The sequence below is a fragment of the Octopus bimaculoides genome, chromosome 2 (genome assembly GCF_046866305.1).
Source record: "Octopus bimaculoides isolate indiv1 chromosome 2, ASM4686630v1, whole genome shotgun sequence".
In the NCBI taxonomy this organism is placed as follows: domain Eukaryota; kingdom Metazoa; phylum Mollusca; class Cephalopoda; order Octopoda; family Octopodidae; genus Octopus; species Octopus bimaculoides.
The window spans coordinates 3,276-30,780 of record NC_142929.1 but is presented as its reverse complement, the minus strand read 5'-3'; the positions used below and the strand labels follow the sequence as shown (position 1 = coordinate 30,780).

The window sequence follows — 27,505 nt, the reverse complement described above, 5'->3', positions numbered from 1 at the left end:
CTATTTACCGATTCTTCTGTATCTTCCTTTGCCCTTTAAAAATAAGTATTTCTAATAAATAAATGTTTTGCGAAGGAATTAAATAGCATTACGTGACCACCACGGAAGAAAGATTTTTTTCACGTCCTAGTTTTGTTTACGTGACAATAAATTTCTTTCCATTTCCACCTTGAGTTTCTCTTTTGCCTTTTGTAAAAGTCTGTGTTTTTGTTTTAAAAAAAGATCGATTCTCCTAACGAGTTCATGGCTTTTTCACGTTTGTTTGTCTCGTCTCCGTCTATCTATGATGTAGTGTGTGTGTATATATAACACACACACACACATACACATAAAATGTGTGTGTGTGTGATATTTTCGGCAACTTTCGTTAATTTCCGTCAGCCGCCGTCACTGTTCACTCGTGGCGTAGTGAAAAATTTCTTGTTTGATTTGTTTGATCAAGAAAGGTTCATCATGTTATCTTTTACAGCTTCCGCAGGTCGGACCCTGTACGCCGGTTCGAATGCTATTCTCCGCAGGGCCTTCAGTTCAAAAATCCCGGCCGAGGCCAAAGTTGCTGTGGTAAGTATCAATCCTTAAGCCTTCAACTCTTTCTTTCTATCTTCTCGCTTTCGCTTTCTTTTTTACTTCAGTAATTAATTTACTAATTATGATCATTTAACGCACAAACATGATCCTGTATTCTCAGTGCACCTATCTCTCTCTCTGTCTCTCTCTCTCTCTATCTATCTATCTTTCTATCTCTATCTCTCTATCTCCCTCCCTCCCTCTATTTATCTATCTATCTATCTATCTCCTCTTTCACAGATTTATAGAGGTAGGTTATGAGAAAGTTGTAACTTTAAAATACCTGTATATGAAATATGTCTTTATTTACTTATCACAAGGACACCAAATTAGGACATTTACAAGACACGGTGGAAATGAACTGTTTTTACAGTAAAAAAGTTTAATTGATATATATAATCCGAATTTTATATTATTAAATATTCATCACACACATATATAATTCCGTAGCCACATCAGAGCACCTTGAAAAGCACACGGTCCCAATGTCCTTTACCCAATTGAGTGATGCAAGTGTCCTACACCAAGCAATTCCCGATAATACGACCGACAACAACATCCTCGTTAAGGTCATAGGCAGATGATTTTCAATTATTAAGCTATAGCGGGCAAGTTCATCTACACACACACACATAGTTCTGGCGATGCAAACAGGAAAAATACAACTCAGAACATGAGTGTGTATATATATATATATATATATATATATATATATATATATATATATATATGTGTGTGTGTGTGTGTGTGTGTGTGTGTGTGTGTGTGTGTGTGTGTGTGTGTTATTGATATTTAACTGAATCAACAGAGTGACACAAGAGCTGAGAGTTTCGTGATTTAACACTTAACAAAATATGTTTATATGACAATCTTTCGGATTGTCATACACACCACACATTATTCTGTTAATGTAAGTAAAATATGCTTTTCGGAAGACCCAAGGAAAAACGTTTGTTAACTTTCTTATAATTTTTACATTGATTCTAAACTATTTGTATCTGTACATAAAATTCAAACACTTTCCTAATGTTGTCTACAAACATTGAATGTGAAAAAGTGTATGGAAGTTTCAGTTATCCGTTTTCAACTGTTTCCAATCCATCTGCAGTCGTATTAACAACACGTCCATTGCATTTTTCTGTAATGTTTTACAAATTCACTTCTGTTTGAATTTTGTGTACCTAATATGAAAGATCCCCATCTATTCTTCCAATCATATATTTATATATATTAATCAAAATGTACAGTATTATAATATCCATTACAGCTGTTACCCACCAGTTTCACTCTGGGTATTAAACCAGATGTTAGATAAGAGCATGGTTAAGTAATAACTACTTGCTCATCAGAGCATGTAGGGGTTAAAAGCAAAGTTTGGCGTATAATCTTTCTAATAAAAGCCTTTTTCTTCACAAGTGTCTCGACCCTATCTTCTATACCAACTTTAAAGACTATATATTTGGCATCATAGCTAATATTATTAAAAGCATAATGGGTTGCTTTCCTGTAAGTCTGTGATACTGTGAAGTCACTGTGCATATGTATCAATACTTATTTGATATAAATTTTTAGTCTTTTAGTAAACAATGTAGTTGACAGGGCCACTAGGGAAAGAAAACAGGTAGCAGCGAATTGTATCAGACTGCCAGAAAGGAAGCTAGGAGACAGGTTTATTTAGCCAGAGGGGAAGCAGATGAGAAAGATTTGCTAGTGTTCTGTATCGTGAGGACCTAAGATTTGAGGTGTTTCATGTTGAAAGACAGTGTGTGAGAATGAATCGTGATATCGTAGGAGAGAGATGTATCTGCATAGATGATGGCTCACTTGCATTTAAAGAGGCTGCAAAGAGAGAGGTCTGGCTCTTGTGCGGGTGGCACATAAAATACACCATTTTGAGTGTGGCCATTGCCAGTACCGCCTGACTGGCCTTCGTGCCAGTGGCACGTAAAAGCATCCACTACACTCTCGGAGTGGTTGGCGTTAGGAAGGGCATCCAGCTGTAGAAACTCTGCCAAATCAGATTAGAGCCTGGTGCAGCCTTCTGGTTCACCAGTCCTCAGTCAAATCGTCCAACCCATGCTAGCATATATATATATATATATCATCATCATCATCATCATCATCGTTTAACGTCCTCTTTCCATGCTAGCATGGGTTGGACGATTTGACTGAGGACTGGTGAAACCGGATGGCAACACCAGGCTCCAGTCTAATTTGGCAGAGTTTCTACAGCTGGATGCCCTTCCTAACGCCAACCACTCAGACAGTGTAGTGGGTGCTTTTACGTGTCACCTGCACGAAAACGGCCACACTTGAAATGGTGTCTTTTATGTGCCACCCGCACAAGCCAGTCCAGGGGCACTGGCAACGATCTCGCTCGAAAATCCTACGGGAGCCAGTCAGGCGGTACTGGCAACGGCCACGCTCAAAATGGTGCATCTCATGTGCCACCCGCACAAGAACCAGTCCAGGGGCACTGGCAACGATCTTACTTGGCTTGCCGGGTCTTCTCACGCACAGCACATTTCCAAAGGTCTCGGTCAGTAGTCATCGCCTCGGTGAGGCCCAATGTACGAAGGTCTTGCCTCACCACCTCAGCCCAGGTCTTCCTGGGCCTACCTCTTCCACGGGTTCCCTCAACTGTTAGGGTGTGGCACTTTTTCACGCAGCTATCTTCATCCATTCTCACCACATGTCCATACCAGCGCAATCGTCTCTCTTGCACACCACAACTGATGCTTCTAATGTTCAGCTTTTCTCTCAAGATACTTACACTCTGACGGGTATTCACATTGACATTACACATCCAATGGAGCATACTGGCTTCATTCCTTGCGAGCTTACGTATGTCCTCAGCAGTTACAGCCCATGTTTCACTGCCATGTAGCATGGCTGTTCGTACACATGCGTCATACAGTCTGCCTTTTACTCTGAGTGAGAGTCCCTTTGTTGCCAGCAGGGGTAAGAGCTCTCTAAACTTTGCCCAGGCTATTCTTATTCTAGCAGCTACACTTTCAGCGCACCCACCCCCACTACTAACTTGGTCGCCCAGATAGCGGAAGCTATCGACTACCTCTAGTTTTTCACCCTGGAATGAGATAGAAGTTGTTTCCTGTTTGTTTACAGTCTTTATTGCACCTGAACATCTGCCACAAACAAAAACTAACTTGCTAGTTAACCTGCCTTTGATGTTGCTGCACCTCTTATGTGTCCATAGCTTGCACCGGGTACATCTTATAGAGTTACTACCTACTCCTTTTCTACATACTGAGCAGGGCCATCTACTTGAAGGGGTTTGTGTTTTATCTACCTTCCTACTTATTAGGATTTTGGTTTTAGCTAGGTTGACTCTAAGGCCCTTCAATTCTAGACCTTGCTTCCACACCTGAAACTTCTCCTCTAGTTCTGATAGTGACTCCGCAATTAGGGCAAGGTCATCAGCATAGAGGAGCTCCCAGGGGCAACCTGTCTTGAACTCCTCTGTGATTGCCTGGAGGACTATGATAAATAAGAGGGGGCTGAGGACGGAACCTTGGTGGACCCCTACCTCTACCCGGAATTCATTGCTGTACTCATTTCCAACCCTCACCTTACTGGCAGCATCTCTGTACATGGCTCGCACAGCTCTCACTAACCATTCTTCTATCCCAAGTTTCCTCATTGACCACCAGATAAGGGATCGGGGGACCCTGTCAAAGGCTTTCTCCATGTCAACGAAAGCCAGGTACAGAGGTTTATCCTTAGCTAGGTATTTCTCCTGCAACTGTCTCACTAGAAATAAGGCATCAGTAGTGCTTTTACCTGGCACAAACCCAAACTGCATCTCATCTAAATTGATTCGCTCCCTAATTAGTTGGGCTATGACCCTCTCTGTAACTTTCATAACCTGATCTAACAGCTTGATGCCTCTGTAATTATTTGTATCTAAAGCGTCACCTTTACCTTTGTAGCAGTTGACTATGATGCTGCTACACCAGTCATTGGGTATGACTCCTTCGTGTATCACCTGGTTCGTAATACGGGTGACTAGGCTATAGCCAACACTGCCAGATGTTTTGAGCATCTCTGCAATGATTCCTGATGGGCCGGGGGCTTTCCCGGTCTTCATACTCTTAATTGCTTTATCTACCCTGGTACTATCAACTCGGATAGCTGGTCCCTCTATTGGGTCGACATACGGCAGGCTCTCTTTCTCCCATTCATTCTCTTTATTTTTTATATATATATATAAATATATATATATATATATGTTTGATTTATGCTGGATTAATGAGAAATAATTGCTCAGTATTTATCAAGGATATGGCTTTATTGAAGCTTGAGTCAGGAGATAATCTTTGTTTCAATAAAACTGTGTATGTCTATTTGTCTTTGTGTGAATAGGTTCCTATTTTCCCTAACTGTTAACAACAGTGTCATTGCAACCTGTGTTTTTGCTTGCAGTCAGTTGTAGAGGCAGGTCTCTGCTTCTTTACACGTGGGATCTTTCACTCAGACCATGTTGTTTGTTTTCTGTTCATTGCTCAATTGGTTAAGGGATTGCTACCTTGCTTAGAAATAGATGAGGGTTGGCAACTGGAAGGACGTCCAGCTGTAGAAAATTTACCTCAACTAATTCCATTTGACCCATGCAAGCATGGAAGGAAAAGGGATTGTTAAAACAATGATGTTGATGAGATAATGCTTTGTATAAAGGCACAGGCATAACTGGGTAGTTAAGAAGTTTGATTTTCAACCACATGGTTTAGGGTTCAGTCCCGCTGCATGACTCCTTGCTATGGTCCCCTACTATAGTTGTTGGCTGACTGAAACCTTGTGAGTGGATTTATTAGACCGAAACTAGAAGGCTGTTGTTTGATTGACTTCGGGATTATTGCCTCATTTGGAAATAGGAAAAGCTTTCAACCATTGCAAAATCTGCCCCAACATTGTCTAGCCCATGGAAAAGTAGATGCTAAGTTAATGATGATGAAGAAGTAAGTTAAATGAGAAATCAATCTACATCATACTCTACTTTGTAGCCTAACCCTACACTGCATTGTGCACATATACACACTCATACACATTACCACATAGACACACTTTTTTTTTAATAGAAATATTAAAATATAACTTTAAATTTTGTTTGTTTTTAGGTTCTCTCTGGTTGTGGTGTTTATGATGGCAGTGAAATCCATGAAGCTTCTGCGTAAGTAGATGATGATAATGAGAAACTTGTTTATGGCATGATAGCAACACACTTGCCTTCATCTGTACTGAAAAGAAAACAGCATATATGAAGAGTATGCATAAGAGAGAGAGAGAGAGAGAGAGAGGTGTGTGTGTGGGAGTCTACTCATGTACTCAACACAACCAACTACTGCAATTGAAACAGCTGAAAGGGCAATCAAGGACATGAAGGTAGAGAAAGGAGCTGGACCATCAAAGATCACTGAGACATTGAAAATATTTAGCAATGTGGTTTGGCTGTCTTTCAGTTATGAGGACAAGTGTTCCACTTCATCTGATCAACTGAACAGCCTGCTTGTGAAATTAATGTACAAGTGGCTGAGTGCTCCACAGACACACATTTCCTGAATGTAGTTCTCAGGGAGATTCAGTGTGTCATGCAATGTGACAAGGTTAGCCCTTTGAAGTCCAGGTACAACTCATTTTTGCCAGCTGAGTATCATTAAATAAAATATCTTGCTCAAGGACACAACACACCACCAAGATTGAACTCATGATCTTACAATTGTGAACCAAATACCCTAGCCATGAAGCCACATCCCCTCTCTTACCCAAGTAGAACATGTTGTACACTACTGTAGCTAATCAGGGAATTCAGAGTGGTTCATTATAGCAGAATCATTATCGTAGTCGACAGTGGATAGTTTGGAAAGATATAGATCGTTGCTATTTGATTTCTGGCTGTTTGTGGCAAAGTAACAAAATTTCTTGTACAAAAGAAGAAAGGAAATGAATTTACGAATTGCTACATAAAAATATATATTTAATTTTCTTTGAATTACAAAGTAGAGTTACTTAAATCTAATGTTACAAGGTATGAAAATTAGTTGTATAAATAGGAGAGTTAGATAGTCTTTGCAGGAAAAGCAGAAATTTGGAAATATGCTGTGTTTCAGAAGACCCGGCAAGCTAAGTGAGACCATAACCCGTGGCTTATGCCAGTGGTGTAACCAGCCCACTTATGCGTACCTTTCCTTCATTGGACACTAATCTCCGCTTGCGAAGACCTGTTGAGGCAAGTGAAATTGAAATCAAATTCGATGACAGCACTGCATGACTGGCATCCGTGCTAGTGGAGCGCTGAGAGCACCATCCGAGTGTGATCATTGCCAGGGCTGCTGACTGGCTCCTGTGCTGTGGCACATGAAAAGCACCATCCGAGCATGATCGTTACCAGTGTCGCCTTACTGGCACGTGAAAAACAAATTTCGAGCGAGGTCGTTGCCAGTGTTGCTGGACTGGCTCCTGTGCAGGTGGCATGTAAAAACACCATTTGAGTGTGGTCATTGCCAGTACCGCCTGACTGGCCCTCGTGTCAGTGGCACATAAAAGCACCCACTACACTCTCAGAGTGGTTGGCGTTAGGACGTCATCCAGCCATAGCAACTCTGCCAGATCAGATTGGAGCCTGGTGCAGCCATCTGGCTCGCCAGTCCTCAGTCAAATTGTCCAACCCATGCCAGCATGGAAAGCAGACGTTAAACGATGATGATGATGATGTAATAACAGAGACGAAAAGAATACGACAATAGAAACGATGTGACTGGGATCTTTTCCTTTTAGCCGGCACATAGAAAAAATAATTTTTTGTAACTAAACACTTTCAAATTTCGTATACTGGTAAAATGTGTCATTTAAAACATCATTTACTCTTGGCGTTTTTAAGAAAATTCTTCATTTTCGAAGTTATTTCGTGTTAAAGTTGTCGTATTTTGGTAATTTCAACCAATCAATGACGTCTATTGAGGTGAAAACAATTACTGTCATTGTTTGTCAACAACTATCGGCGGTGTATATTTAGTTTATCAGTTATTTATGACATCGTTCGTGCGTTTGTACTGATTTTAGCTTTAGGGTTAGGGTTTTAGGGTCTGGGTTAGGGTTAGAGTTACGGAAAAATGAAGAAATTGGAGGGGAGGGGCGCAAAATGGGATCTTTTCCCTTTGAACGGCACATCGAGAAATTAATTTTTTGTAACGAAACACTAAGCAAACGAAAATTATTCAACAATCAAAATAGGCAATTTCGAAAACGCTAAAATAACTGATAACTGAATTGATTAAACTATACAAATAATTACAGAGGCATCAAGCTGTTAGATCAGGTAATGAAAGTTACAGAGAGGGTCATAGCCCAACTAATTAGGGAGCGAATCAATTTAGATGAGATGCAGTTTGGGTTTGTGCCAGGTAAAAGCACTACTGATGCCTTATTTCTAGTGAGACAGTTGCAGGAGAAATACCTAGCTAAGGATAAACCTCTGTACCTGGCTTTCGTTGACATGGAGAAAGCCTTTGACAGGGTCCCCCGATCCCTTATCTGGTGGTCAATGAGGAAACTTGGGATAGAAGAATGGTTAGTGAGAGCTGTGCGAGCCATGTACAGAGATGCTGCCAGTAAGGTGAGGGTTGGAAATGAGTACAGCAATGAATTCCGGGTAGAGGTAGGGGTCCACCAAGGTTCCGTCCTCATCCCCCTCTTATTTATCATAGTCCTCCAGGCAATCACAGAGGAGTTCAAGACAGGTTGCCCCTGGGAGCTCCTCTATGCTGATGACCTTGCCCTAATTGCGGAGTCACTATCAGAACTAGAGGAGAAGTTTCAGGTGTGGAAGCAAGGTCTAGAATTGAAGGGCCTTAGAGTCAACCTAGCTAAAACCCAAATCCTAATAAGTAGGAAGGTAGATAAAACACAAACCCCTTCAGGTAGATGGCCCTGCTCAGTATGTAGAAAAGGAGTAGGTAGTAACTCTATAAGATGTACCCGGTGCAAGCTATGGACACATAAGAGGTGCAGCAACATCAAAGGCAGGTTAACTAGCAAGTTAGTTTTTGTTTGTGGCAGATGTTCAGGTGCAATAAAGACTGTAAACAAACAGGAAACAACTTCTATCTCATTCCAGGGTGAAAAACTAGAGGTAGTCGATAGCTTCCGCTATCTGGGCGACCAAGTTAGTAGTGGGGGTGGGTGCGCTGAAAGTGTAGCTGCTAGAATAAGAATAGCCTGGGCAAAGTTTAGAGAGCTCTTACCCCTGCTGGCGACAAAGGGACTCTCAGAGTAAAAGGCAGACTGTATGACGCATGCGTACGAACAGCCATGCTACATGGCAGTGAAACATGGGCTGTAACTGCTGAGGACATACGTAAGCTCGCAAGGAATGAAGCCAGTATGCTCCGTTGGATGTGTAATGTCAATGTGAATACCCGTCAGAGTGTAAGTATCTTGAGAGAAAAGCTGAACATTAGAAGCATCAGTTGTGGTGTGCAAGAGAGACGATTGCGCTGGTATGGACATGTGATGAGAATGGATGAGGATAGCTGCATGAAAAAGTGCCACACCCTAACAGTTGAGGGAACCCGTGGAAGAGGTAGGCCCAGGAAGACCTGGGCTGAGGTGGTGAGGCAAGACCTTCGTACATTGGGCCTCACCGAGGCGATGACTACTGACCGAGACCTTTGGAAATGTGCTGTGCGTGAGAAGACCCGGCAAGCCAAGTAAGATCGTTGCCAGTGCCCCTGGACTGGTTCTTGTGCGGGTGGCACATGAGATGCACCATTTTGAGCGTGGCCGTTGCCAGTACCGCCTGACTGGCTCCCGTAGGATTTTCGAGCGAGATCGTTGCCAGTGCCCCTGGACTGGCTTGTGCGGGTGGCACATAAAAGACACCATTTCGAGCGTGTCCGTTTTCGTGCGGGTGACACGTAAAAGCACCCACTACACTCTCTGAGTGGTTGGCGTTAGGAAGGGCATCCAGCTGTAGAAACTCTGCCAAATTAGACTGGAGCCTGGTGTTGCCATCCGGTTTCACCAGTCCTCAGTCAAATCGTCCAACCCATGCTAGCATGGAAAGCGGACGTTAAACGATGGTGATGATGATGATGATGATGATGATACACACGTGTATCTCAAATGTAAATATATCAGAAATAACAGTGACAAACTAAATATACACCGCCGGAAGTTGTTGACAAACAGCAGCAGTAATTGTTTTCACCTCAATAGACGTCATTGATTGGTTGAAATTACCGAAATACGACAACTTTAACAAGAAATAACTTCGAAAATAAAGAATTTTCTTAAAAACGCCAAGAGTAAATGATGTTTTAAATGACACATTTTACCAGTATACGAAATTTGAAAGTGTTTAGTTACAAAAAATTATTTTTTCTATGTGCCGGCTAAAAGGAAAAGATCCCGTGACTGGCTCTAAGTAGAGAATAGCTGAGAGCAAATCTCTGGTTTTGCGAGCAGCTTTTATAAGGAGAATCCTGGAGCTTTCTAGAACATTCTAGAAGCTTCCAAATACGCACGCGATAATCAGTTGCAATCAAGGGAGCTCACTCACTGATTTTCATGCGAAGGGAGATAATTCTGCAATTTTCTACATTATCAATTGTTACATTTCAAGACAAAATGAAGTGACTGTGGATGCATGAAATTGATGGAGCGAGTAAGGAGTATAACAGAAAGATTAATTAATGAAGAGTACAATTAGTAAGAAAATTAGCTTAGATAACATGCCACTCAGGTTAGCAAAAGAATGTAGTACCACACACTGTAGTCTAGTTGCTGAGAACACTAGCTAAATCTGTTGAAGAGTTAGGGGTAGGTGTTCCAAAAACATAGCAGCCCGAGTAAGAAGTGGGTGGACATCATTCAAGGAGCTATTATCTCTGCTGAAATAGTAAAGGGATTATCCTTTTAAGGACAGAGAGTAGGATGCATTTGTGCAAAATGCAATATTGCATAACAGCAAAATATAAACAGAGGTGCAGGCATTGCTGTGTGGTAAGAAGTTTGCTTCCCAACTACGTGGTTTCAGGTTCACTCCCACTCCATGGCATCTTGGACAAACGTCTTCTACTATAGTCTCAAGTTGACCAAAGTTTTGTGAGTGGATTTGGCCGACAAAAGCTGTAAGAAGCCCGTCGTGTTTGTGCTGTGTTTATGTTCTGTAACTTAGTGGTTTAACAAAATGGGTTGATAGAATAATTCCTGAGGTTGATTCACTCAAAGTTTCTTCAGGGCAATGTCCAAGCATTGCCACAGTTTGAAACAAGGACAAAATATGTTGAAAGGTTGGAAAGAAATGAGACCCTTACACTCCACCAGACCACATGACATTCATGTGAATGGATAACGGAGAGAAATGAACTGAGAGCGAAACAATAGAAAAGAGTCAAATGTAGTGATGTTGGTATGAATGTAGGATGTGGCAAATGATGTTAATGGAATGAAGCTATAGAAAAGAAAAAGCTCATGGTGAAGGTTGACCTCAGAATACAGAATCTCATGAAGGAGATGACAAGACATTGTACTAAAACAAATAGGGATAAACATATCTAGGATCAAAGATGTTTCTGCCATGGTTATCCGGTATTTCTATATATCTGAAACTAATTCATTATTTTTCTTAGATGTTGAGAAAATTTGACTGTTATTTCCAATCAGTTGAGGCCTTGTCAATAACTTGTTTATTGATTTGTTTGCTATATTTTTAGTTTTATACTTTTGATAATTTTGCTTTGTTTTAGATACCATTTCAATGTTGTAGATGTCACTCAATAAACACGATTAAAATGAATATAGAAAAATGGAAACCAAAATGGATTTGGTTTTGAGGGTTGTTTCCTTTTTTTTTCTTTTTCTTTTTGTTATAGTTACCAGCATTGCAGAGTATTATTTGCCATATGAATCCCTTTTCAAGTCCTTGATGTAACTATTTCACTTCACTTGTATTACTAATGCATGTTAGAAGGGTTAGAATGTCATCAGACTACCGGGTCCTTTATATATCTAAATCCTTACATGAAATTGCTGTTGCTTTATACTTTGTAGAGAACCATCATAAATGTTTCATTTCTCTGTTACCCTTTTGCATACCTGAGGATTCGTGTTTTTCAGAGACGCTGTTGATATTTAAAACCAGTGTTTAAAATTAACATATTTTAAAATCTTCTCCTCAATTTTTACATGACAGTGTATTGGTGCACTTGAGTCGTAATCAAGCCTGTGTGTCCATGTTTGCACCAGATGTTGAACAGATGCACACTATCAACCACCAAAAGGGAGAACCAATGGAGCCAAACAGGTAGGGGTAAATATCTTTTTTGGTTCTAACCATAGTAACACATGGTAATCTGTTAGTAATTCTTTTTTTTGTGTGTGTGTGTGTTAGCCTGCATGCTCACACACATAATGACTGCAGCTCACTTTCAAGCAATGCCAATGCTTGATTGTTTTCTTAAACATTATGGATGTGGGTTTTCAGTCCTGTGAAAGACTTTCTTTTGTAGAAATGTGGAAATGATAGGTGCCTCTTGTAACTTACAATATTTTTTCGCTGAACCTTCATATGCTGTCTCAGTCTTTTCCATACTATCTCCAAATAGAAATGCCATATCATGTGTGGTTAATAACTACCCTGAGTATGTGGTTACTCTAATGACTTGTAAGAGCTGCCTTACTTAGACAGACGCACCCACATTCATTGCATGTTAGATTAGGCTTTGTGAATAAACTCTGGTAAATTCACATCAACATTTTTACAACATCTCTTGGGTTGTTCATGCTTGATGTTCTTTTGCTCAAATTCTTTCCTCCTATCGTACACTGCTTACCTTCATAAAATGAACGATTCTGAGCAAGATTTTTCCCATCCATTTCCCATGATTTTGCTCTTTTTCAGCGTATTTGACAGGATCTGATATGTCCAAGGACTGCATCACGTTCCAATGTCTGATTCGACATGGTTGTCCTTCTTAACACTAACCACTTAACAGTTTGGGTCTGTCATGTAAAACACCACTATAAGCCCTGGGGGCAGGGCGTCAACTTCATGCTAAGGGGATGAGGGATTGAAATATGAGAAGGTGTAGCAGTGCAGGTTCTTGTAGAGGATCTGCATGGCTCCTCACATCTTGTAAAGAAAGGGAAGACACAAATGAACAGCAGCAGGGGCTGCAAGAGATAATGGGATAATGGGATCCCTAGATGATCACACAAGGGGCACAAGGTGAGTTGAAGAATCAGTTTGCAAAATTCTATGGGAAGTGGGATGAAGGTAGGAGTAAACTACTGGAATGGGCAGGGTTGAAGGGAAAATGAGCAAGGAGCCATGAATTAGGGGACAGTTGCAGAAGATCTGGGGTTGGGGTGGTGGGGGAGCAGTAAATATAATATAATTGTTCGGGGTGGGGAGGGAAAAAGAGAAGGTTGAGATGGTTGGTAGTTTGCACGAGGCAGGGAGAAGAGGTAGGCCTAATGCATGGGAGGGGGAGAAGAGTCACCATAAACATGGGTGGTAAGCACAATACAAAGCACTTCTAGAATTCGGTTTTGCCAATGAGATGGGCCTTGTCAACAATTTCCTGTCACTAGAGATCCCTGTCCTTTGTCATCTCCTCTGTCTGGCTCAGGATCTTGAGGTCACCTACAAATTTGTAGCTCTCTGCAGCCCTTCGTAGATTGTCCTGTTGGAACTTCTGACTGTTCTCTGTGCTATACATCACTAACTCCTGTTTATTAAAAGCTTCAGTTAAGATGTCTGAGTCCTTCTAGCTCTAAGATTGAAATTACTCCTCAGTAACCCATTTGAGGTGTACATTCATCAGCTGGGAAAGACTTTGCATTTTCAAAAACGAGGGGGTACCTAAAAGTAACCGGAAACATTGTCTGCGGGACAAGACTGTTGTAGTTCAGGTTTCTGCTGCCAGAAGCCACTTGATGCAACCCTCAGTCATTAATCTACCGACTGGCATTGTCAAGTGAACTCTTACTGCTGCATGGTGTGTCTTGCTTTGCAGGGTTTCCCCCCTGTTTGTCAATTTTTGTGATGGTTGAAATGAAGGGACAGTGTACTTCCATGAAATTCATTGTACTGCTGGGGAAAATGGTGGCCAAAACAGTTGTGAAGCTTACAAGGACACTGCCACAAGCAAAACACAAGTTTATGAGTGGTTTTCACACTTCAGGAATGGTCACTTGTCGCATGAAGACCAACCTCATCGCCAAACAAATGACTAACTTGTTGATATGACTGCTGTGTGCTGGAGCTCCTCCCAACGACTTTTGAGCGAAGAATTACAAATGGAAAGAGCTGCAGCAAAGCTTGTGCCTCAGTTGCTCACAGAAGATCAAAAATGGTCATGCATGCCATGAGCTGCAAAAACAGTCAGTAGGAAGTTGATCCAAACGTTTTTCAAAGGTTTTCTTCACTGGTGATGAAAGCTGGTGTTATGGCTACAACCCAGAAACAAGGCAGCAATCAAATCAATGGAAGCATTCAATGTCTCCATGCCCCCCCACCAAATGTCCATCAAGTGAAGTCCGATGTCAAGATGCTGTTGCTTTGTTTCATTGGTGCAAAAGGAATTGTCCACACAGAATTTGTCGCTCCAGTTCAAACTGCTAACCAGAGAGTGGAGAGTGGTGGTTTCAACATGACAATGCACCTTCGCACACCACCTTGAGTGTGAGACAGTTTTTGACCAAAAATGGCATGATCCCTATTCACCCGATCTTGCTCCTTGCAACTTTTTTTGTTTCCCCAAATGAAATAGTCCTTAAATGAATATGTTTTGCAGATGTGGAAGAGGTGAAGAAACAACGGAGGCATTAAAAGGCATAACTTTGCAAGAGTTCCAGGACTGTTTCAAACAGTGGAAAAAATATCCGGACCAGTGTATTGCTTCAAATGGAGAATAATTTAAAGGCATTAAAAGTGTAAACATGTAAAACTAAGTGAATAAAATAATATAATATTGCAAAATACCAGTTTCTTTTGGGTTGCCCCCCTCATACCTAGCATGCATCAATTTGGAGAAATCATTTGATATGGTGACACAATCCCTCATCTTGTGCTCTCTGGGTTTCAAAATTTTCTCTTTTCGTTTCCGTTTTTCTTCTCCTCAGGAATGTGCTGTTAGAATCTGCTCGCATTGCAAGAGGCAAAATCTCTTCTCTTTCTGAACTACAAGCAAGTGCCTTTGATGCAGTAATCTTTCCTGGGGGATTTGGAGCTGCCAAAAATTTGTAAGTTGTTTTCTCTGTTTTTTTTTTTTTTTAATCACTATCATTGTTGTGTAACGTCTGTTTTCCATGCTGGCATGGGTTGGACGGTTTGACTGAGGACTGGCAAGCCAGAAGGCTGCATCAGGCTCCAATCTGATCTGGAAAGTTTCATGCCAGTGGCACATAAAAAGCACCCACAACACTCTTGGCATAGCCCTTCCTAACGCCAACTATGCCGAGAGTGTTGTGGGTGCTTTTTATGTGCCACCTGCATGGGAGCCTGTCAGGCGGCACTGGCATCGATCACATTCGAATGGTGCTTTTTACATGCCAATCAAGCAGTGCTGGCATCGGCCACAATGACTTCCCTTGCCTCCACAGGTCTTCGTAAGTGCAGTTTATTGCCCAATGATTGAAGGGTGCTCTTAAATGGGCCGGTTATGCTGCACTGGCACAGGCCACGGTTACGGTCTCACTTGGCTTGCTGGGTCTTCTCAAGCACAGCATATCTTCAAAGGTCTCGCTCACTTGTCATCGCCTCTGTGAGGCTCAACGTTTGAAGGTTGTGTTTCACCACTTCATCCCAGGTCATCCTGGGTCTATTCTCTTTATTATTATTTTCTTCTTAATTTTTCTTTCTTTTATCTAACAATACAGATAAATTGCTCAAGCATATTGTTTTGCCACATGTTCATATTTCCACTTCTTTCCAACATGTTTCTTTTTATTGTTGCTAGCTCTATTGCCACAGCCACCAGTCATTCCTGTTTCTATTTGAATTTTGGTAAATTACCTTGTGTTTATTCCTGAATGTTGATGCATGAGTGACAGAAACACTAGTGTATTGAACAAAAGGATTTTTGTTTTTTGTATTTAATTTTATCTCTTTGGCAGCCTTCTGAGATCATCATCATCATCATCATCATTTAATGTCTTATCCATGTTGGCATGGCTTGGATGGTTTGAGCAGGGCTGGCAAGTTGAGGGCCTGCACAGACTCTAGTTGGATTTGGTATGGTTTTCTATGGCTGGATGACCTTCCTAACACCAACCACTCTGAAAGTGTAATAGGTGCTCTTACATGCCACCGGCACAGGTGCCAGTTACATAACACCAGTATCTGCCACAACTATGATTTCACTTAGCCTATAAACAATGTTATTCATCTCCAGCATTCCATGGATTCCAGCTACAGTGAATTACTACCTTAGTTAAAAACAGGTAATGGTTGGTGACAGGAAGGGCATCTGACCATAGACAATGACAAAGCTACTACTGTTGCTGTTAGTTGTTGTTTAGCTGCAGGTCATCCTTGATTGAGCAGAACTTATAGTCAAAGGTTTTTCCAATCATGACAATAGCATCTTTTTTCCCAGATAGGCACAGGTGTGACTGTGTGGTAAGACGCTTGCTTCTCAACCACATGGTTCCAGGTTGAGTTTTACTGCATGGCACATTGGGCAAGTGTCTTCTTCTATAGCTTTGGGCCAACCAAGACCTTGTGAGTGGATTTGGTAGATAGAAACTGAAAGAAACCCATTGTGTGTGTCACAATTTGACAACTAGTGTTGGTTTGTTTACATCCACATAAATTAGTGGTGCAGCAAAAGTAACTAATAGAATAAGCACCAGGCTTTAAAAAATATAAGTTTAGGGCTCGATTTATTCAACTAAGAATTCTTCAAGACATTGCCCCAGCATGGCCGCAGTCTAATGACTGAAACAAGGAAAAGATAAAAAATAAAAATAAGTGTACCTAGGACTGTTTTATCGAGTGTGTCCTTCATTTTTATCAAGACTTTAGAGTGGGATTTCAGTGAAATTTGGCTGCTGTCTCTTGCATGCTGAACAATTGTTTCAGCTCGTTCGTTGGTGCTTTCAGCCGCTCGCTGTGTCGTGACTCCTCAACTATTGTCCGTACCAATGCATGGAGACTCTCATCAACAATAGTATTGGATTCTTCAAGACATTAAATTGCTGCTGCTGCTGCCAATTGTTATTTAGTAGAGAGATTTGTAGATGCAGGTGTGCTTGTATAATTAAGAAGCTTTTTAACTATGTAGTCTTGGGTTCTGTCCCACTATGTGACACCTTGGGTAAGTGGCTTCTACTATAGCCTTGAACCAACCAAAACCTTGTGAGTGAATTTGGTAGATGGAAACTGAATGAAGCCTGTTGTATGCATGTGTACTTTTGTCTTTGTGAAGGTATGTGGCTTAGTGGTTAGGGTATTTGGCTCATTCATGCTCTTAAGGTCATGAGTTCAATTCCTGGCAGTTCGTTGTGTCCTTGAGCAAGACACTTTATTTCATGTTGCTCCAGTCCAGTCTGCTGGCAAAATTGAGGGGTAGCTGAAATTGAAAGGGCTGGCCTTGTCACATTCTGTGTCACTCTGAATATCCTTCAGAAGTACGTTAAGAGGGTGGGTAATTTCATAAGCCTGTGAGCAGTAATATTGGTTTCAAATGTTTGCACAAGGCCAGCAATTTCAAGGGAGGCAGGTAAGCCAGTATTCAGCTGGTACTTATTTTATTGACCCTGAATGGATGAAAGGTAAAGTTGATCTCAGTAGAAATTGAACTCAGAATGTAAAGATGGACAAAATGCCTGGTGTGCTAACAATTCTGACAGCTTGCTGCTTTAATGTGAAGCAGTGATATTAGTTTCAAATTTTGGTGCAAGGCCAGCAATTTTGGGGAAGGAGTTCAATTGATTCCATCAACTCCAACTGCTGTTTATTTTATGAACTCTGAAAGGATGAAAGGCAAAGTTGATCTTGGCGGAATACTGTGAGCAGTAACTTTAAAAAGAGGAGGGAGCTAATTGAGCACTAAGGAAACAAATTGTATAGAATATGTTTCTAAACAGTCTGAGACATTTGAGAGCCGATACTGACATTTTGGCATTAAACAGATGAAAGCTAATAATTCTCTGAATAGGGTGTAGGTAACATTGTTTTGGTAGATTCTTGTTCAGCTGAGTGAATGAAATTGTGTATATTAAATGTAATTCGGCCTAGAAACAAAGCTGTAGTACTTGCAATCCATGAGTAAGTATTCTTTACTCAGTCTATGATGCAACTTCTGGGTTCTGCATTAAAGTTGTCATGCACAACTGTGGGATGGGGCCATGTTGCAAAATCTACCCTGTAGCTGTATGAAGACAGCATGAGATATGGTAGGGCTTTTGTTTATGCTATTCCGCTATGTTTATTATATATAACTGATAGCTCTGTTAGTATCTGCATATACACTCTTTTGGAATGTTGTCACCTTGAGTGGTGGTGGTGGTGGTGTCAGTGATAATGAAAGATGCATTACTTTGATTGAGATTGAATCCCTGAAGCATTTTTGTAGATGTCAGTTTGTCTAAATTCTTGTACTCACTATCATCATTTTAACATCCACTATTCCATCATGTCATCAACTGTCACCTGTTTTCAAGGTAATTATTCTCCTTGGTCGGACATATTTCCTTGAAACACTGGAAACAAACAAAACGACTTGTTTGATGGTCACACTTGTTTACAACTATTGCATGATATCAAGATGTGACACACACAAGCATGTGTGTGCGCACACACTCACAACAAAGTCCAATCACAAGGCTTTGGTTGGCCTGGGGCTATGGTAGAAGACACTTGCCCAAAGTGTCACACAGTGGGACTGAACCCGGAACCATGTGGTTGGGAAGTAAACTTCAAATGCCTGGATAGCAAATGTTTACAGTTCAGTGGATACACTATTCAAATACCTACTGGTTGCTGTGTTGACAATTCAAAACCATTTGCATACATTTGGACACTCAATGTATTTTCTGTGCTGTGTTCACTGAGCTTTTGAGAACTTCCTGGTCATGATACTTGCAGTTTACTGACTTCTTATCCAGGGAAGAATTAATTTTATCATTTCACAATGGAAACAGAATTAAACAGAGGCTATTACATTGTACATCAAAAGCATTAGTGATGACTGTGTGTTTACAGGGGATACACTTTTTTGTAGCAGAAGATGTCCATGGTAGTAGTCAACCAAGGAAAATATCAGAAGTGCTTTGCTCAGATCTGAAAATGTTGAGCCTCAGGGAAAAAGATTTATTTGAGAGTAGGCCAACTCATTCCAGGATAAAAAGAAAATACAGATTAAAATGTTTGATAAATAATTTCATTTCAGATCTTCTTTTGCAATTGATGGGCCTGACATGAAGGTAATTGCAGATGTTGAGCGGATTCTTAAAGAGTTTCATGAGGCCAAGAAACCTGTTGGGTAAGTAGCCAAAGCATTAAAACCATCTTGCTGCAGACAGTCACATCTTTTGGTTACCTGAGGTAATGTAAATGGATTGTATTATTGATGGTGTTCCTTGCTGGAATTAATATTTACCTTTCATCCTTTGGGTTGTTTGGTATCATAAGTAACAACTATATTCAGAATTTACTACCAAAGCACTGGATAACATTTGTCAGTTTAGTTGCCCATAACTGAAAAAAGTCTTTTGACATGCTGACAAGCTATATGCAATCAGTATAAAAGTGTAGTCAAAAAAAAAGTTAGCACATTTGGAAAGGATTGAAATGCCAACAAGTCTTGTTTAATGAGTGTTTCAGCTATCATTTGCTGCAATGTTTCTCTTGGCACCTATTTCACTTAGTTTGATGAACAAAAAGGAAGATTGGTATAACAAATGTTTTGATCCTGTTTTTGATGCCATGAGAAGACAGGGCCAAATTATCATTTCGACCATCCAAATGTGGCTGATGCCAGTACCCCTCTGACTGGCTCCCATGCTGGTGGCATGTAAAAAGCACGATCCGAATGTGATCGATGCCAGGCCTACCTGACTGGCCCCTGTGCCAGTGACACGTAAAAAGCACCCACTACACTCTCAGAGTGGTTGGTGTTAGGAAGGGCATCCCACTGGCTCTCCAGACATCAGTCAAACTGTCCAATCGATGCCAGCATGGAAAACGGACCTTAAACAATGATGATAATGATGTTGATTGACAGTTTTGTTTACATTGATAGTAAAAACAGAAACTATGCAATGTTTGAGAAGAATAATAAATTTTCTATTGACTATGTAATTATGAGAAACAAATGGCAAAAAACTGTCAGCTATTATTATTGTCAATTGTGGTATCAAAATATAAAGGAATGGAGCTGCAGATCTAGAGATCTATTATAAATAGGTGATATAAGATTGGATTAGATCAATGAAGACCAAATATAAAATAATCAGCATGGACTTTCAAAGATGAGATGACATGGGATCAAGATGCACAAAAGATGCTGTGATACAGATCTCCTTAAATCATACCACCTTGGAAAACACTAAAGATAATGGTAACAATATTACCAAGTAAACTCTGCTTTTATAGTTTCAAATAATAAATTATTAGCAGTGTTGTTTGATCAGTGAGTGGAGTTTTAGATTTTGCGTTTTTCTACACTTTTTGGAATTATGCTGTTACTTTTGCCTCCAGTCTTTCCTTGAATTGCAGTTCCATCTCATAGAGTGAAAGCAAACTTTTATGGTAACGGTGAAGATTGGTTGTCAGAAGAATTTGTTTGTTTCTTTCGAAAGTTATTTAAATCATCACAAATATTTTTATTGTATTGCTTTAGGGTGGGGGTTGTAGCTCTATTCTTCTTCAACAACTTTTGTTTATCATTTTTGAAATTCGAATAAACTTTACCACTTTTCAGACACATGGCAAAGTGGTGCCAAGTACCAAAGAAAAAAAAAAGCGTTTTTCACACCTGCTTCTTTTTGCTTTCAATCAAGGTTCCAAAGCTACTATTTGAGACATTTGTACTGTGTATTGAGAAGGTGCTGAAAGAACTGTACAGAAATGTTTTTTGCACAACTTCACAGACTTGCTCTCCACTTTCTGGCTGACCTTTTCATTTCAATAAGAATTGATTGAATAAGCTCATCCATGAGGATCTTTGCCAATCCACCAGAAAACTAGCCCCAGCTGATGGGGTACACTCATATTATCGTTTGTCACCTTCACTCGATGGGTAAGGTCTAAGAACTTGTTGCAAGGGTTGCACATACTCTGCACTTCAGTGCTCCTCCATTACCACCAGTCTGCTCACTCTGCATCGGGTTACTTGTGGACAAATGTAGAGTTCTTTGTTGCATTATCACTGGTGATGATAAATAATATCTTTAATATTAGTATGAAGCAGAGGAAAGACTGGCTGAATCTTGGCAAGCAAGTAACACCTCAAGTTAAGCCTGAGCTTCATGCACACAAAACAATGATTTGTGTTTGGTGAGATTAGGAAGGACTAATCCACTACAATATGCTTGAAAGCAACTACACTGTCAATGAAGAGCTTCACATTTACCAAATGCACCAGCAGAGTGAAGTAATGCAGCTGAAACGACCAGACCAGTGACACAGTGTACAATTTCAACTCAACAACACTTGCCCCCATGTCACTAATTTAACCAAAAATGCTATTCAAGAGCTCTGTTGGGAAGTTCTGCTATTCCTGCCATATTCTTCTGATATAGGGTCTTTAGATTATCACCTTTTTTGGTCACTTTCCAGCAGACTGTGAGGTATTTTGTTCATCAATGACATGGAACTGGAAACATGGCTTAATGAATTCTTTGAGTTACCTGTGTTTTGACATGCCACTGGAACATTGGCAAGACATTGTGAACAATGAAGAAAAATATATTCCTTCCTTCCTTCCTCAAGAATTAATCTGTACTATAAGAGTCACATGCCTCTGTTTCTCTGTCCGCCTGTCCATCACACTTCAGTATTAAGATAGAAAGAAATTCAAGTAGTTAATTACATAGGAAGAAATTGAAGCAGTTAACTTAAAAGAATGGTATCACACATTCTAAGATTAAATAATTCTATTTAAATGGGAGAGAGTGAGAGAGAGAGAGAGAGAGAGAGAGAGAGAGAGAGGAATGAGTGGAAAGGAAGAGAGGAAAAATGTTTGTAAGTCGACTGATACAGACAAAGGAAAATAGATCCATACTCTTTTACTTGTTTCAGTCATTTGACTGCGGCCATGCTGGAGCACCGCCTTTAGTCGAGCAAATTGACGCCAGGACTTATTCTTTGTAAGTCTAGTACTTATTCTGTCGGTCTCTTTTGCTGAACCGCTAGGTTACGGGGATGTAAACACACCAGCATCGGTTGTCAAGCGATGGTGGGGGGACAAACACAGACACACAAACATATACACACCCATACATAGATATATACATATCTACGATGGGCTTCTTTCAGTTTCCGTCTACCATGTGGTAAGCTACTTACCACAAAGCCACTCCTGTGCCTGATTAAACATAGATTAAAAAAAAAAAAAGTAGATACATAGACACATACACACATTGTTAAATTAAAAGCGGGAGAGAGGAGGGGCATAGAGGAAGTGAGAGAGAAGGTGAGAGACAGTAGATACATAGATGAAAAGAAAAGTTGGTACATAGACACATAGACTCAGATTGCAGTATTCTGCGGGCGACATTGGGGACTCTTTTCTCTTATCTGTTGCTCTTTCAGCATTTGACACTCCAAAAACATCTATGTAGTCGCCCGACTTGTGACAAATAGCAACCAAATCTCCTTCAAATGATACCCTCTTGTGTTAGTGTATCTCAGGCAACATGGTTGGATTTTAATAAGACAGCAGGGTAATACCATTAGTAGGATAGGAAGGAAGATGAGAGAAAATAAAATAACTATTTAAAATATAATAAAGGTAGGAGTACAAGGAGGTTTAATTTTTCTGTAATAGGTTGATGAATATTTGCTCATTAAAATCTATACTATACTAATGGATATGAAGCAGAATATATAGTGGTGTTCCTAAAACAATTATGTGCACTGAAAACCCTGTAAATGTGCTAAGCTCTTATTTTGATAAATATGAATTCACTGCTTAAACACACATTTTCTTATTTTTTGTAACTATTAAGACCCCATTATGAGTATTGATATTGCCAGTCAGAGAAGAGAAGCAGCCAGACTTCATCAACAGGAGAGGTGAAGAAGATTGAGCAGTGACTGACAAGATGCTGTAAGAAACATAAATGCTGCATGACAGAGAGAAGTGCAGGCTAACTTGAGCCAAGCTCAGCGCTCTGAAATTTCACTGCAGGACTCTTAACAACATTGAGTAGAAAGAGAGCATATATCACAGGAAAGAAGAGGAGGAATTTTACATCAAAATGCTGAACAACATCGCACAGCTTGAGAGAATTTATCACAGGAAAGAAGAGAAGACTTTCTATCAGTGGTCTATCTCCGCATGAGGTTAAATTAAAAATTGGAGCATCAATAATGTTACTCAGAAATCTTGACCACAAAAACGGTCATAGTAATGGCACAAGGTATAAAATTGTAACTGCAAATAACAATCTAATAACTCCCAAAAATTTGACTGGAGTTGATGTGGGACAAATGGTTCTGATTCCTTGGATCAGTTTAATGCCTTTTGATTCTGACTTCCCCTTTACATTACAAAGACGCCAATTTCCAATAAGACCAGCTTTCGTTATTTCCATAAATAAAAGCCAAGGACAGAGTCTGTCATAATGTGCCATTTACAAACCAAATCCAGTTTCTACTTACGGTCAATTATACGTTGCTATAAGCAGGGTTGGAGACCCAGACAAGATAAGAATTTATGCTGACCAAAATGAGTTTCTCAATTACAATTCAAATCCAAGACGTTGGGACCATCATGATATACGGAAACTAACTAGAAATGTTGTATATTCTGAAGTTATCATCATCCCCTCCCTGTATATACATCTTATTTATTAAGATTAAATTGTACATGTTCAGTAGATGAATATTGTAATATTTACTTGTTATTTGGAGATTTGCAGATTAATTATTTAAAACAAACAGTTTAAAAGATGAGTTTCAATAAGTACACATTCTATTTCCATTTTATTTTCAAATGTAACTACTTGGGATCAGAAAAGTGCAGTATCAAAGCCAGGCAGGCATCAACAATCTTTGCACTCAACTGTTCATGAGCAGCTACTGATTATTACTTAGGGATTTACCTAACCCTAATCCAATGTCTTAAGCAAGAAATACTAATCTTTTAAGTTTTCGTGCTAATTACCTCCCCTTAAGCGTTGATCTACTTTTATAAAAATTCATTGGCAAATGTTCATTTCACTATGGTCTCTTTGTCTGCTTGAAATAGCAGCCAAATCTTCCTCAAATTATATTCTACTGACAAAGAAGGACATATTGGATATTATATAAAATAGACAGGATGGTTATGATTGAAATGCTTTCAATCAGAGTTCTATTTGACAAAAAGTGATAAGAAGGTAATTGCATCATGTAATTATATGACTGTTTTGATAGACAACAGTATTGAACATACAAGAGTCTGACATCTTATTCAGCAGAACAAATGTGCTGTAATAGCTTATTTGTGACTTTGAAAACTGGCCTATACTCCATCACATGGCAACAAGTAACAGTGAAACCGTGACGATATCCATTAATGGATAAAATAATTCTTTGTTCTAAGTAAGAGATAGACAACCATTAAAAGGGAACTTGAATGTCTAATATTCTCAACACAATTTTAGTTGTGTATTATTAGTGCTGTTGCATAGTTGAAGACTGAGTTTTTAGACTGATTTATATCACATTCCTTGTAAATGTAAGTAAATTCCTTTTAAATATCTCATAAGGTAAATACCCTGCCAAAAATAGGTATCTGCAAGATTATGAGAAAGGAATTGTGAGTGAGACTTTGCCAATCACCATAATACAGCACCGATGACTTCTGGGAACAATTTTTTAAAACTCAGAATCACTGAAGAATGCAATAAGTTACCTGCATCAGTTGTCAGCTGTTGGGATGCTACATCTTCAAAGCTTCCATGCTTCCTTACACTTGGTTTCCACCCCCCACCCCCAATTTATTTTACTTTTCTTTAAACAACTTATTCACTGTTCACTTCCTGTGCATGTTCCATGTACTGTTCATGCACTTTTGGCTACTTTTTCTGCTGAGTGCACCTGAGCATTGTATACAATAAATTTATTATTATTATAACCAAAGTTATAGTTAAGACAGTTGTTCCTTTTGTGAAGAGAATAACAATGATAATTGACAGGATATATTTCTTTTGAATTTTTTATTTCATTAAACCAGTTTGTGCTGCATTGCTCCTGTCTTGGCTGCTAAAGTGATACCTGGTTGTGAGGTGACAGTAGGATCTGACAAAGAAGATGAAAGATGGCCATATGCAAGAACAACAAAGGACATTAAGGAACTGGGTGCCACACATATTAACAAAGATGTTACAATATCCTTTGCTTTCCAATTTAAAAAGTGGTTCTCTTTTCATAAAACTAAAATGAAATGTATTTCTTCTTTTTTGGATTGCAGAAATCCATTTATTGTATTATTAAGAAATTGGAAAATTAACCCTGTCTGGTAGCCTTTTTCTTAAAGTTTTATCCATTTATTTTCTCATTTAAATGGTTTTGGCTGAAAATGGCAGTATGAACAATTAAAAAAAAGAAATTGCTGAATAATAATGCACAGAATTGACAGAAGCCGCCATATTCATTGAGGCAGTGTTCTTTTGTTATGGCTTATCACCAAATTTATAGAGCGTATGCTGCCATAGATTATGAATATCTAACAATATATTATGAGATGTTTACATGAAATTCATATCTTTGTGTTACCTTCATCAGGTTGCTCATGATGGCACTACTCTAGTTAGTGTCTGTAGTTTGTTTGTCTTAAGAAATTCTATGGTTCACATTCTTTGACTATTTGGTGGAAAAATTCTGCCTCCTGAAATAACTGAAGACATCTGAAAAATACATATATGAGGATAGAAATTAATCATGTTTAGATGGAACACACAATCATTTCTAATTTTCAGTATAAGCATAGTCATTACTATGCAGTGAAGCACTTCACTTTCCAACCATGTGGTTTCAGATTCAGTCCCACTGCATGTCACCTCTTTTACTATAATCTCCAGGCCGTAGATGGGAACTGAAAGAAGACTTGTTTCATTTTGTATCATTATCACTCATTGCTGCTTTTCATCATCAAACATGTTGGCACTCCGTTGCTTACGACGACGAGGGTTCCAGTTGATCCGATCAACGGAACAGCCTGCTCGTGAAATTAACGTGCAAGTGGCTGAGCACTCCACAGACACGTGTACCCTTAACGTAGTTCTCGGGGATATTCAGCGTGACACAGTGTGACAAGGCTGACCCTTTGAATTACAGGCACAACAGAAACAGGAAGTAAGAGTGAGAGAAAGTTGTGGTGAAAGAGTACAGCAGGGTTCGCCACCATCCCCTGCCGGAGCCTCGTGGAGCTTTAGGTGTTTTCGCTCAATAAACACTCACAACGCCCAGTCTGGGAATCAAAACCGCGATCCTATGACCGCGAGTCCGCTGCCCTAACCACTGGGCCATTGCGCCTCCACCCATCAAGCATATACAGCAGAGAAAAAGATGGTCAACTCTGATGTCTGTGTCTTACAGTACGAATTTTTATTAGAGTGCTACCATCATTAGAAAGAAGATTGTGTGTGACTGGACTAAAAAATTCCTTCTACTCTGCATCAGATGTTATCTGAGTATCTGCCCTTCTAGACAGATAACCTATGTGGCTTATAGATTTCATATATTTGGAATACTATGATGGAGGTTTCAAGACCTTAGCCTTCCAAAGGAGCAAATTATTGTTCAGCTGAAGGTTAGCCCTGAATGAAGAAACTTATGATGAAAGGTGTCCCACTTGTTACTATTTTGTCTTCTTGAGTATTTAAAATGATATGTGATTTGTGGAAAATTTGTCTGCTATTTCTAGCAGGTTGAATGCCTGTGTATATTGCTCCTTGGTTGGAAGAGCATATGAAATATAATTTTTTTTTTTTTCAGTTCACAAAGGTAAGCAGAAAACCGAAAGGAGTTGATAAGGTTGGCCCAGGTAAAAGTGTCATCAGTGGTTCTCAAGCACTTTCTCAGGGTAATGGATGACCCTAATGATTCATTTTGAAAATATCGATGAATTTATTCAAATAATTGTTATTAAACTGGAGTTTGGAACATATGAAGTTTTGATGTAAGGTTTTAATTAAATGATTTTTAAAAAGATAGTTGCCCTTGGTTCTATGATACAGTCTAAGGCAGGTTGGTATTGAAACAGTTTTGATAAAATGTTTTTATTTATTTTTGTTATTTTCCTTGACATTTGTTTTTTTATGAAGCCCATATTGATATCAATAACCGCATTGTGACTGCTCCAGCCTTCATGTGTGAAACAGCAGTACACGAAGTTTTTGATGGTATTGGTGAAATGGTAACGGGAGTACTGAAGCTGGTTAAATAACTTCTTTTTTTTTTTTTACCTCCAAGAATGCAGCAAATATTGCTGTTTTGTTTCTTCACTTCTGATTGCAGTTTCATTCACTTATTAGATAACAGTAAAAAAAAAAAACAATTCAATTATTAAAAAATTAAATAACACGGAACTAAAACAAAGAAAGATCTCCCTCAATGGTTAAGTTAATTTCACACTTGGAAATTTAGAGAAATTTTGAAATGAAGATGCTGTAAAATTGGGCAGGTGTTCCCAATAAAACACTCAATCAAGATTTACTGTATTTAATTTTAGTCAAATATATTTATTATATTTCTACACATTTA

At 39.5% G+C, this 27,505-nt stretch overlaps 1 protein-coding gene across 3 annotated transcripts; it reads left to right on the top strand.

Moving 5' to 3' along the window:
- Nucleotides 1-346: 346 nt before the first annotated feature.
- On the top strand, nucleotides 347-27,505 carry LOC149136849 (glutamine amidotransferase-like class 1 domain-containing protein 3, mitochondrial). 3 transcript variants are annotated; one of them, XM_089339982.1, is made up of 7 exons: nucleotides 347-561; nucleotides 5,703-5,755; nucleotides 11,777-11,887; nucleotides 14,710-14,829; nucleotides 18,981-19,073; nucleotides 24,975-25,128; nucleotides 27,063-27,505. In XM_089339982.1, the coding sequence occupies exons 1-7, from the start codon at nucleotides 454-456 to the stop codon at nucleotides 27,186-27,188; spliced, it is 765 nt and encodes a 254-aa protein (XP_089196108.1). In that variant the 5' UTR covers nucleotides 347-453; the 3' UTR covers nucleotides 27,189-27,505. The 3 variants fall into 3 exon arrangements, with proteins under 3 accessions (XP_089196108.1, XP_089196112.1, XP_089196120.1); XM_089339986.1 differs by lacking the exon at nucleotides 347-561 and adding an exon at nucleotides 656-817; XM_089339994.1 differs by lacking the exon at nucleotides 347-561 and adding an exon at nucleotides 1,415-1,477.